This window comes from Microcaecilia unicolor, chromosome 14, assembly GCF_901765095.1.
Source record: "Microcaecilia unicolor chromosome 14, aMicUni1.1, whole genome shotgun sequence".
In the NCBI taxonomy this organism is placed as follows: Eukaryota; Metazoa; Chordata; class Amphibia; order Gymnophiona; family Siphonopidae; genus Microcaecilia; species Microcaecilia unicolor.
In genome coordinates, this window is record NC_044044.1 from 14867515 (window position 1) to 14881119 (window position 13605).

The following is a 13605-nucleotide window of genomic DNA, read 5'->3' on the forward strand; positions in this document are numbered from 1 at the left end:
ATAAACAACCGAAATCTTACCACATGACTGTATAACCTCTCTACTATTAATGATCAAGCACTACCACCTAAACCTTATGTCGAATAGGGTCTCTCTATAGTCGATGTTACAATCCAAGTTATTACTCAGGAACCTTCATGCAATACCATAATGTAATATGCTTTACCATGTATGTATGCACATGGTATATATATATATACACACCATGATCTCTTCCGTATATGTTATGTTCCATGCATCTTACCATGTATGTCTGCACCTTAACGCAATACCATTTGTAATTCTGTTACCCGGAAATGGCAACCGCCATTACGGCAAATGTAAGCCACATTGAGCCTGCAAGTCGGTGGGAAAATGTGGGGTACAAATGCAGCAAATAAAATAAATAAATAAATGATGGTTATCCTGAAACCCGACTGGCTGAGGATGTCCTGTAGTAAAATTGGATGGGATTTGATATACTTCCTTTCTGTGGTTACATATTCTCTGCAGGTACTTGCTTTGTAGTGGGGCAATGAAGGGTTAAGTGACTTACATTACATTACAGCATATTTCTATACCGCAACTACTTACCAGGTTCAGAATGGTTTTCTAATCAATAAAAGGAAGCCAAGACAGACTCCTGGGAAATCAACAAATTACAATTCTACAATGTACTAATTACACAGCAGTTGGGAATCAAACCCTGATCTAAGACCACTGCCCTAACCATGATGAGGTTAATGGGCTCAGAACCCCTGAGGTGTAGGGCAATGGCTCTCAACCCAGTCCTCGCACTCTGGTGGTCCGGTTTTCACAATAAATACAGATAGATCTGCAAACAAAGGATGCAGTGCATTCAAATCTATCTCATGCATACTCATTGCAGGGATCCTGAAAAAACCCGACTGGGTTAAGAATCATTGCTAGTCCAATATTTATTTCGGTGAATACAATTGGGCTGGCGACTGACAGGGCAATTACACTGCTTTATCTTGCCTGAGGCAACTATGAACTCCTCCCCCCCCACCCCAAAAAACAAACAAACAAACAATGGAAATCAACAGTACTGCCCCTTTAACAAAAGCCCTTAACAAAGAAGTCCCGCCCCCTCCGCTGCGTGGCATGTATTATTCATAAGGTGGTCCCAGGAGGGGGCGTGGCCTGAACAGGTTCGCCGCCAAGGCTGGATGTTGTCGATCGATCTTTACTTTTTCCACCACCAGTTCTGTTTTCGGTGAATGACTTCGGTTATTAGGAGCGGGCGGAAGGCGGAGATGGAAAAGAGTTAAAGTAAAACGCATTTTTATTCTTAACGTTTTGGTTTTGCAAACTTCTGTGCACAGTCGAAGAGGCTCTGGAAACCCCTTGCAGCAATCTTGGATCCTAAAACCTGCTACAGCTGTGACAGTGAACGAATCCCAGCATTTCAATCCAAAGATCCAGAAGATGAAAAGAGTTTTGAGAGATCCGAGATAAGGACACCCGGACTTGTTTCTCTTCCTTTTATATTCAGCGTTTCTGCGCGAAAACCCAGAGATTATGCGCTTAAACTAACGCGGACTTCTCAAGTTTTTCTTTTGTGGGAAAGAACTCAGATGTGTGTAGATCTGTAGCTGAAAAAGTCTAAGGACGCATGTTGGCTCTGTTTTAAGAGTTTTATATACATCTATAGATTCGTTATACGTATATATATTTTTTTTCTGCTGGATTGTGCTTTTTAAACAACTTTTCTCACCCTGCCTGTGATGTGAAAATGCCTATCTAATCTCATCCCCTGCTTGCAAGATCGGCAGCCCCCGGTGGGGTATCCAGAACTGGGGGACATCTCAGATGAGGAGGGGATAAGCCGGCGATCTTTGGCTCGTTTCCTTTTCAGCATTACAATAAATAACTTCTGATCTTTCGGAAGCGGGGTGGGATTGGATTCTCTCGCCCTGGCTTAGCTTCAGCCATGACCGCTGCAGTCTGTTGCGCGCTTCTGCTCTGGGTGCCTCTCTTCCATGCTTTTGAAGGTGAGTGCTTCTTATACCGTAATATGCATGCAGGGTTTCCCTATTTGATTTACGGTTCCCCATCCTTATGTAGTGAAAATGATAGCGCTTCCTGGTGGAACGATGACTGATAAATCGAACTGGGTAAATGTAGTCTGTTTCATAAACGTACAGACCTGGTTAAGCCCCTTACAGAAGACAGTATGTTGTCATGTCTAATGTTTTAGAAGGTGCTCTAAGCAGAGAGGAATATTGGATATTATATAAGGCTTTTAAGTCATAGGAACTCTTCCTTAAGCGTAATCGTGTATGTAAATGAAAACAAAAACGTGGGTTGTAAGCTCTTCGGGGTAGGAACTTGCCCTGGAATTACTAACGAGCATTCGTTTTGTAAAGGCTGGTTCAACCTTCAAAAATGATTTATTTTATTTATTGCATTTGTATCCGCCATTATCCCACCTTTTACGATACAGAGTGAATGAATTCGCCTAAAATTTCCGTCCCCGCCTGGTGCCCTGCTGCGATTCCCTCTTCGCTCCTCCGAGGAACATTTGAAACTTCTTTTTCGACTTTTGTACGTATTTACCGAAAGTCAAACGCTGCAGACGGTGGATATTGCAGTTTTTCTTTAAGAAAAAAGCTATGCGCTTTACTTTTTAATCCGCTTTTCCGAAGATATAGGGAGCGGATTGGGATTGTCATCATCTTCTACAGTGTATTTACATAACATTTCCAATGCATTTACGTTTCTAATTCTTCTTATTTTCTGCTTACGTTGCATGATTTTTTTTTTCTTATTCTAACCTTTTCTTTTTCTTTTAAGTCTTTCTGTTCCACCCCCTTAGTTCTCGTCTTCCTTTTTGTCCCTAAGTCTCCCTTAAAGGATCTCTTTATCCGTAGCTTAGCTAATAATCTTTCAAAAACTGTCTCCTCGCCTGGAATCTCTTCTCTGGTTTATCTTCTGGCTCTCCCCCCACCTGTTTCTTTTTTATTGCCCTGAGTCGCCTTTCCAGGGTTGCTCAGAGAAAGGGAATTTGTTGCTTCTGTGTGTGTGAACCTAAATCCTCATTCAAAAACGGATTAAAAGCCCCAGATTAAGGCGTTTAGGATTTCACTTTTCCTTCCCCCCCCCCCCTTTTAAATCCGAGCAGGTTTAACTTTTGAGGAAAAAATGCCGTCAAAATTCTTATAGGGAGGGAAGGTAAAGGCATTTTGGTATTAAAAAAAAATCACACTTCTTTTCTTTACTCTTTTCTGTATCAGAAACTGTTTTTTTCTTCTTTCATTTTAAAGGAAGAAAGAGGCTGAAATAATCAGATTTTTTTTTTCTTTAAACTTTTCTACCTTTTGGTCTCACAGGGAGTTTTCCTTGAAGGCCACCAGAGTATGTAATATGGGAATTGAATTATTTTTTGCTCTGTTGTGCTGGGTCTGGCTTCCTTCTAGGACCCATTGTCTTAAAAATAAAATATGGAAAATTTGTGATGATAAGGGGAAAAAGGTTCCTTACAGCAGCATCGGTTAAGCTCCAAAATCTTATGTGCCTAGCAGATAAAAGTGGATCATTACAATTCTTATCCTTTGCTACTCCGTATTTTTTGTGGTATCTGTGTGTGTGTGTGTGTGTTGGGGGGGGGGGGGGGGGTTCGTGATGCTGTCAGTGGAAGGGACCTGACTTTGATTCTATGGGGACCAGGGCTCAGTTCCCTGGACCATTTTTTGTGTGGGGAGTTCTGGTTATTACAAAATAGTGACACCTTGTGGCCAAATTTAAGAACCAGGATCCTAACCAAAGTGAGCCTTGGTATGTGGCTCCTCCCCAACCTGGGGCCTAGGACTGGCTCTGCATTGGTTCACCTCGGTTTACGGGGGATAAAAAGGGAGAACAGTTCTAGATAATTGCAAGCAAAGGCTGAGGTTGCCACAGCCCAACAGAAGCCGGTTCTGACTAAGGGCCCTGTTTATTAAGGTGCGCTAGCATTTTAAGTGCGTGCACAAAATTAGCGTTTTGGGGGGGACTGGAGACCCACCAGATCTCCAGCCCCCCCCCCCCGAACTTGTGCCACTTGGCTCGGGGTGGGGATGTCGCTTGCTTGAGTTGGAGGTACTAGGCCACCAGGGCCATGCTGTTCGGGGTCTGGAGGTCCCATTGGACCTCCAGCCCCTTTGTTTGACAAGTCTGGGCTGTCAAACAAGTGCAGAAGGATTGTGCCTGAGGACACGCTCGGGCAGAATCCTCCCGCACTTTACCCTATGATCAGAGATAACAGCGGACATAAATTTGCATGCTATTATCTCTGATCATAGGGGCGGTAAAGCCCACCCTCACAGCACGCACTAATGATTAGCAGGCCTAAGAGCATTAACGCACCTCTAGCGCGGCTTAGTAAATGAGGCCCTAAGCCAGAAGCTCAAAGGAACAGGAAAAGTAGCTGTCTATGCTTGGGCGTTGCATGCCCATGAGTCTAAGCATATTGAAGGGTGCTGCTGTGCTGCTCATCATCTGAGCCACACGTGGACACACAATACATTAAAGTATGAAGACAGCATGAACAGCTGAAGAGCAGATTTTTTTTTTTTTTTTAAATCAGAGCCCCAAATGCAGGCCTGGCAGTGATGTATATATAACAAGAATACTGCGTGGACAGCAGAAGCCAGAGTGCTTAAGGAATAAGAATTGGTATTAAGAGCTGAGGCTAACATAAAAAGCTCACACCCTCCTCACCAGTTAAGTTACACTCGGGTACAGTGGGTAGTTTCCTGTGCCCGGAAGGCCTGACAGCAGGGATTTCCAAGCCTGTGCTGGGGGAACGCCAGTCAGTCAGGTTTTCAGGATATCCACAATGAATATGTTTATGAGATAGATTTGCACGCCAAGGAGGCAGTGAGTGCAGATCGATCTCATGAATATTCATTCTGGCTATCCTTAAAACCTGCGTGGCTGGGAGTTCCTTGAACAACCACACACACGCAAAAAAAGGAGACAAACAGGCAAAGTAAGGACGGACCACATTTTGCCAACAGAAGAGAGAAGAGGCTGTGGAGGGACCAGTGTCAATCAAAATGCTCTTTAATCATAAAATAACAAACAAAAACGATATTTCTCCAATTGCCATATGAAGTCCATCACAGAGTGAGACAATAAAAGTAATCGGAGAACTATTGTTTTGATTGTTGTTTTGTGATTTAAAGAGCATTTTGATTGACACTGGTCCCTCCACTGCCTCTTCTCTCTTCTGTTGGCAAAATGTGGTCCGTCCTTACTTCGCCTGTTTGTCTCCTTTTTTTTTGCGTGTGTGTGGTTGTTCAAGGAACTCCCAGCCACGCAGGTTTTCAGGATAGCCAGAATGAATATTCATGAGATCGATCTGCACTCACAGCCTCTTCTCTCTTCTGTTGGCAAAATGTGGTCCGTCCTTACTTCGCCTGTTTGTCTCCTTTTTTTGCGTGTGTGTGGTTGTTCAAGGAACTCCTAGCCACGCAGGTTTTCAGGATAGCCAGAATGAATATTCATGAGATCGATCTGCACTCACAACCTCTTCTCTCTTCTGTTGGCAAACTGTGGTCCCTTTGCCTGCTTTGTCTGGGAATCGCTCTTACAGTCTGTTTGCAGCTAATCACAAGGAACACCAGTGAGGTTTGAACAAATGGCTTCCCTGGGTTCTCAGCCCACAGATTTAATCATGATTAGACAACTCTTCCAGTTTATAGGCCTGCAAGAAAATAGTGAGGACAGAAATGGATGCCAGAAAGAAGTGGCCCTCCATGCTGGGGCAAACCCTTACTTAGCGAGTGCTTAAAGACCAGCAAATTCTTTGTGAATTCAGCCAGGAAGGTGATTTGTCCACCTTTCCTTCCTCTCTGGTGTAGCTCCAAAGCCTGGGCCATTGGTTTCAGAACTCCCAGGAGCTTCCAGGTTTCCGTTCCAATCACAGTCTGCTCCTGCAGACTTTCTGGCCTGGAAATGGGAAGGTTTCTTCTTTCTTTCTTTTTTTTTTTTCAAATGTTTTCAGGAGAGGTGAATCTGGGTTTAGGCCTGGCCTGGATTTTTTCCTGAGAAAAGTGGCCTAGTGGTTAGGGTGGTGGACTTTGGTCCTGGGGAACTGAGGAACTGAGTTCGATTCCCACTTCAGGCACAGGCAGCTCCTTGTGACTCTGGGCAAGTCACTTAACCCTCCATTGCCCCATGTAAGCCGCATTGAGCCTGACATGAGTGGGAAAGCGCAGGGTACAAATGTAACAAAAATAAAATAGATACTATTGGAGATTCTACATGGAATGTTGCTACTATTGGAGATTCTACATGGAATATTGGAGATTCTACATGGAATGTTGCTACTATTGGAGATTCTACATGGAATGTTGCTATTCCACTAGCAACATTCCATGTAGAAGGCTGCGCAGGCTTCTGTTTCTGTGAGTCTGACGTCCTGCATGTATGTGCAGGATGTCAGACTCACAGAAGCAGAAGCCTGCGCGGCCACATTGATGATTTGCAAGGGCCGACTTCTAGTGGAATAGCAACATTCCATGTAGAATCTCAAATAGTAGCAACGGTGGAGGAGTGGCCTAGTGGTTAGGGTGGTGGACTTTGGTCCTGGGGAACTGAGGAACTGAGTTTGATTCCCACTTCAGGCACAGGCAGCTCCTTGTGACTCTGGGCAAGTCACTTAACCCTCCATTGCCCCATGTAAGCCCATGAGTGGGAAAGCGCAGGGTACAAATGTAACAAAAAAAGTAAAACTAATCAGGGCTAGCTGAGTTAAATGCCTGTATGCTCACCGTGGTAGCCAGGATGCAGGGACTAGTTGCCCCATGCCAGAGCAGGTTCCTTTTTAGCCTTTCCAGCCCAATCTGTTGGAGTGAATTTCATATAGAGGGTCAATAATTGTCTGCCTGGCTCTCTAGAGGCAAACCAACGTTCTGAAAATATAAGGGAATGGGACAGAATTTGGCATGGAGGAAAGACCAACGCTGTTCTGTGGAAGAATCGGTTCCAGCTTCTGCAGCTGAAGAAATCTGACACATTGATGAGCCCCAGCAGTTGGGGAATTGCTCTTTTGAAGCTCCTTCTCTCCTCTTCCAGACACGGATGAAAAAGCAAAGTTTAACTCATGAATCCTATCCCTGGGGGAATTCTGTGCAACTGCAAAATTTGCACAGAGTTACTACTACTAGTGATTTCTATAGCGCTACTAGACGTACGCAGCGCTGTACACATTATATGCAGGCCCTTTCTCTCTCTGTCCCTAGGGGGCTCACGATCTAAGTTTTCATACCTGGGCCAATGGAGGGTTAAGTGATTTGCCCGAGGTCACAAGGAGCTGCAGTGGGAATTGAACCCAGGTTGCCGCTGACCTAACCATTAGGCCGCTCCTCCACTTGTTATGCAGACTTCTGTACAGGTACCAGTGGCCTTCCTCTAGTTGTTTACCCCCTCCTGCCTCGATTGTGCAGCGTGAGGAGGTGGTACCTGGTCAACATAGCCCCGACAAAAAAGCTCCCGACATAATAGTCCCTGACATATAGCCTAGAATGGGTGGCAGAGCTGGTGGTTGGGAGGCGGGGCTAGTGTGGGCAGACATATACGGTCTGGGCTGGTGGTTGGGAGGCGGGACTAGTGCTGGGCAGACTTATACGGTCTGTGCCGGGCTGGTGGTTGGGCGGCGGGGATAGTGCTGGGCAGACTTATACGGTCTGTGCCAGAGCCGGTGGTGGGTGGCAGGGATAGTGCTGGGCAGACTTATACGGTCTGTGCCAGAGCAGGTGGTTGGGAGGCGGGGATAGGGCTGGCCAGACTTATACGGTCTGTTCCAGAGCTGGTGGTTGGGAGGCGGGGTTGGTGGTTGGGAGGCGGGGATAGGGCTGGCCAGACTTATACGGTCTGTGCACTGAAGAGGAGAGTACAAATAAAAAAAGTAGCACATATGAATTTATCTTCTTGGGCAGACTGGATGGACCGTGCAGGTCTTTTTTTGCCGTCATCTACTATGTTACTATGACATAACAGCCACTGTCAAAACGGCCTGCCCACAATATAACCCTTGACAATTAGCCCCCCCCCCCCCCCCGACAAAAGGGCCCAATCAGGCTGCCCAGAATATGGGACTGCATTTCTTTCCTAATAATCTTACCTTGCCAAACAGGGTAAGGTTGGTAAGACTATGAAAATGATGACAATGTTGCTTTATTTTTTTTAATTAGCATGTTGATGGAAGAATAGTTTCTTTAAATAGCAGAACAGATCATGAACATATATAATTTGGATGGGCGGGATTGTAAATCCTGAATAAAACTTAGAAATTTGGAAATGGAACAGAGATGCACATCCTGAGTTCCTCTCCCCACAGCTATACTATACTATATAGTCCTTCTAGTCTGCAAAACACCTGATCAGTTCATTGTGGATTACATAAGGAAGACTGGATCAAACCTTCCAGGAAATACAGTAAAAATTCAAACAAAAAGTCCCCGAATTTTCTCACATAACCAAGTTTTAGCATTTTACAAAAAAAAAAAAAAAAACTCCCAAAAGAAACCCGAAAAATTTGAAATAATATGAATGTCCAGAGGTGTAAGATTTCAAACTACTGGTGCCTGATAACGTAATGAAGAATTAAATATAGATCGATATCTAAGCCTGTCTAACAGAAAGAAACTTCAGCAACATTAAGGTACGCATTCTATAAGCAGAATTAGAACAAAGTAAATTGACCTTGTTAGCAAGATAGAAAGGGACTAACTCGTATAATATTTTATGGACAAAAGAGTAAAGTCTAAACTGAGCCCTTGCTTCAATCAGAAGCCAGTGAAGCTTCTCAGGAAGAGGCATAGCTGATTCAAATCTAGAAACTGAGAATATTAAGCGTTCTGCAGTTGTGTTTTGCTTACCTAACAGTGCATTTTTTTCTAGCAAAAAAGATGCCGGTACTCAAATGCCAGGCCATCCTTCAGGGATGGGGTGATCATTGAGGCCCCCCCCCCCCCCACAATAGCCAGGCCCCCTGCAACCAGTCACAGAATCTATGACAAGGCAGAATTGGTGTGTAGAGCCTGAGCTCTTTCATTAAAGCTTGGAGTCTGTGGGTCAATTTTAGCAGACAATGGAAAAGGTGCCGGTACTCAGTACCCCCTCAAAAAAAAGCCCTGCTTACTAAAGTCCTTATATAACCTATAAATATAATGTTGCAGTAGGTCCAATCTACACTATATTGCCTTTGTATTGCTCCATGGTGCGTCCGCACCTTAAGTATTGCGTTCAGTTCTGGTCGCCATATCTCGAAAAAGATATAGCGGAATTAGAAAAGGTTCAAAGAAGAGTGACCACAATGACATAAGGGATGGAACTCCTCTGGTATGACGAAAGGCTAAAGAGGTCAAGGCTCTTCAGCTTGGAAAAGAGACGGATGAGGGGAGATATGGTCGAGGTGTACAAAATCCTGAGTGGTGTAGAACGAGTAGAAGTAAATCGATTTTTCACTCGTTCCAAAAGTGCAAAGTCTAGGGGACACTCGAGGAAGTTACATGGAAATACTTTTGAAACAAATAGGAGGAAATATTTTTTCACTCAACGAATAGTTAAGCTCTGGAACTCCTTGCTGGAGGATGTGGTAACAGTGGTTAGCTTATCTGGGTTTAAAAAAGGCTTGTTGCTGGAGGATGTGGTAACAGTGGTTAGCTTATCTGGGTTTAAAAAAGGCTTGGGCAAATTCCTGGAGGAAAAGTCCAATGGGAAACAACTGCTTGCCCTGAGATTTGTAATACGGAGTGTTGCCAGGATTTGGGTTTCTGCCAGTTTCTTGTGACCTGGCTCGGCCACTGTTTGGAAAATGGGATACTGGACTAGATGGACCGTTGGTCTGACCCACTATGGCTACTCTTACGTTCTTTTGTACTCAAAATTTATGCTTGAACCAGCAATCTAAATTCCATTAAACCAAAATCTTTCTGAATTCATATGGCTCTTTTGGATGGAGGAAATCACCACCTGAAGCCTTTCTAATTGTGATGGTACTCTCTACCCAGGCAGATTTTGTGTGATTTGAATAGGGTCAAGATGTTTAGTACTTCTCTTAGCGCGTTACATTACTGCGCATGCGTCCCAGCTACTTACCCTCATTTGACTACGCCATCTACAGAGATTTGCGCCGCTGCACCGCTGCATATTCTTGCATGTATTAAGTTGTGATCATGCCATGACGCTGCACCGTGTTACTACGGCGTTGGAACAGCGCTATTTCGGGGTTTGATCATGAGGGCCTTAGTAAGAGCTTCAGGTTTTATCTCTCCAAGCTGCCTGTCTTATCAGTGATCCTTATCCTGAAGCCATACAAATTTCAGACTCTTCCCAGATAATCATCACAGTGGTGAAAGGAAAGACAATTGCACAGAATTGAGAGAACAAAGACAATTCAATTCCAAGCTTCCAGTGTTTTTTTTTTTTGCCAGGTGAAGGCAACTTTCGTAAATCTCTGAAGACCTGCCTCTTCAACAAGGCCTACAAAGAGAACCCATAGCTTCACTAAATCACTTCACCAACCCATCCCAGTTATGAAAATCTACCCTCCATACTTTTCCCTAAAGCTGTTCTTTTTCCCTTTACTTAACCTGGTTTCATCACTAATTGTATCTGATTTCCTGGAATGACAAAATGCCATAACAGGACTCTGTAAGCCACATTGAGCCTGCAAAGAGGTGGGAAAATGTGGGATACAAATGCAATAAATAATCTTACATAATAAAACTCACCCTCAACGTTCTGGGGACACTGACGTCGCTTCCGTCAACAAAACGGGTTCGAAGGGTTTGTGGTGGTGAAGCCACCGAAATCGCCGTCTCGGGGGCCCCGCCCTCGCGTCAAACGTGATGACGTCGAGGGCGGAGCGATGGCGTCACACACCAAGGGCGGAGCAATGGCGTACGGTGCGTTCAGGAGGTGCGGAGCAATGGCGTCAGAACGACGAAGGGGTCGGTAGGGAGGGAGGGAGAAGGGGGGGTGTTGGGGAGGAAAACCTTGCTAGCGCCCATTTCATTTGCTCCAGAAACGGGCCTCTTTTACTAGTAATAATAATTTTTCTACTGCTGTTTTTCTCACAGGATAGCAAGGGGGGGGAGGGTTAATCCCGTGCTCTTTCTTTTCCAGGAAGTCTTCCGTTTTCTTGTCAGCTTTTGTCTTTGGATTTTGCACAGTACAGGAGGAAGGTGACTTTCTAATTCTCTTGCTCCAGTGTTGCCCTGCAGGCAGAGCCTGGCTTCTTGTGCTTTCCGGTTCTGTTTTTCCTTCTCCTTTCTCTGGGCTTCGTGGTTGAGCAATGGGAGGTATTTACTAGTGTGTAGTTCCTGTGTAGGGGATCCATAGCGGTCCAACTTGTTCTATTTTCTCAATAGGAAGGGGGTTTAGTGACTTGCCCTGCTTTCTTTTCTTAGGTAGGGTTGGTGCTGTGCGAATCCTAGCGGTTTGTTGATTTGCAAAACCTTCGACACTGCTCTAGTTGACAGGCAGAACAGAGAAAATGAGAAAGGAACTCCATCAATGTATAGGAAGGAAGGCAAAAGGGGGAGGGGAAAGTCAAACACACATAGAAGGAAAACGGGGTTAAGTAGGTTGAACTGCTACTTTTTAATCAGACTGTTCCCCCCCCCCCCCCCAAAAGGCTAATTGAAAGAGCCGGGTTTTCAGCTCAACTTTTAAAGTCCTTGAAAGAAGAATTGCTACGGATGGAGAGGGGGGAGATTGTTCCGGGCGTGAGGTGCAATGAAAAAGCCCGATGATGTCTAGATTGTACACGGGCAGGCTTAGGGCTAGGCAGAACCAAACGGTGGGAGAATTCTGGAGGGGCGGCAAGGGATGGTTAGATAAGGGAGGTGCTGTTATAGTACAGAAGGCAGTGGAGGTAATTTTGTGTCATTGTTACTAAGGTGACGTCACTTTGCGATTATTGGGGAAAGTGATACTTAAAAGTTAATTACCCACCTGGAACAAGGAAGTGTGGTTGCTGTCTTACCGCTCTTGGATATGTGGGAATAAAGGTCAACAAACATGTTGCAGGGCGACTAACCAGGAGCGCCCGAGCTGGAAACGCGCCAGGTGCGACACGCTAGCTAGTGCTCCCGCACCTCCCACTGCTTCGTGACCAAGCGGGAGAGGCAATGGACAGGCGTAATTGAGGCATCCCCTCATCTCCCTTGTGCCTTGTGAGGCTGGACATAGCTTGGCAGGGCCCTGGGATCAATGTATTTTATTATTTATTAAGTTTTTATAACAAGTCAAAATAAAAATTTTTTTTTTTTCTTGTACAGAAACACAGAGCCACGTTGTTACAGGAATTAATACAGCAATTAAAATTCACTCTTCCTTAGACCACAACGTTAATTGAGGGGGCGACAGGTAACAAAGGAGAATATATAAGCATCTACGACAACAAAACTCGGCTTAACCTGATAACCGTATATTATTTATAACTGAAAGTTATTATTTCTCTAACGGACTGCTTAGTTTTTTTTGGTCCAAGAACGACTGTAGCTGAGATAGTTCTAGGAAAATATACTTATTCCCCAAATAGGTGATCTTACATTTACAGGGATATGCCGACATAAATGTAGCTCCCAAATTTTTTAACTCATTACGCAAGCTTAAAAACATCTTTCTTCTATCTTGAGTAGACCTAGAAACATCCGGATAAACCCAAACTTTTTGCCCATGAAACAATTTAGAAATATTTTTAAAATATAACTTCAGCGTATTTTATAAAACTGAATAAACGTAGTGCATGCTAGTGCTTGATTCAGGTAATCAAATACTTAACAGCAAGGTGCACGAGTATAAATGGGGCCATTTTGAAGTGAAAGTTTTGTAAATGGAAACAACGTCGCCTTGAGGTTCAGCAGCACCTGTTCCTGAAGAAGGTCTGACAGGGGTGAAACGGTGGCCCCTTAGGACGAGCAAAGTTCAGTGCTGTGGAAAAGTTTGCAATCAGCTGTATTTAGATTTGGACACTTTAATTCACAATCTGTGTTAGAAATCTGTTGCACCTTAAGCGATAACACAAAAAATATGGAGTTTGAGCCCCACGATAGAAACTAAAGCACTGGTTAATAAATGAAACCGTGTTTAACCAAGGACTGCAGTCTCTTTGGTTTCTGAGGGCTTTTCTCCAACACAACAGAGTAACCACTTTTTTGAATGTTTTATGTGTTTGTTTGTTTGTTTATTTATTTATTACATTCGTATCCCACATTTTCTCACCTATTTGCAGGCTCAATGTGGCTTACATCTTACCGCAAAGCGATCGCCTAGTCCGGTATGGAAACAAATACAATTTGATGTTAGGGTCGGGTAAAGTTAGTATATTCAGGTGCCTAGGGATCGAAGATAGGAAGTAATATATAGTGTCCAGTACAGTTTGTGATTTGCTGTGTTGCATATTGGAGGCGTCTAGGTTAGGTCGGTGGGGAATGTTTTTCTGAATAGGTAGGTCTTTAACGAGCTCGTGAAGTTCAAATGGTTATATTAGTGCACCTTGCTGTTAGTATTAGATTAATGTATTTTATCTATGACGAGCTTTTGAGAATTATCCTCTCCTCTCTCTTCATCTGCTCATTGAAGAAACGATGCAGTTACTCTGGATTTAAA

General features: G+C 44.1%; 1 protein-coding gene across 1 annotated transcript in view; it reads left to right on the forward strand.

Moving 5' to 3' along the window:
* Positions 1-1208: 1208 nt before the first annotated feature.
* EPHB4 (EPH receptor B4) overlaps positions 1209-13605 on the forward strand; it is a 115074-nt gene continuing 102677 nt past the window's right edge. Inside the window, exon 1 of the mRNA XM_030186319.1 lies at positions 1209-1994. Coding sequence (XP_030042179.1) covers positions 1934-1994 — 61 coding nt within the window. The 5' untranslated portion in view covers positions 1209-1933. The remainder of the gene's footprint in view (positions 1995-13605) is intronic.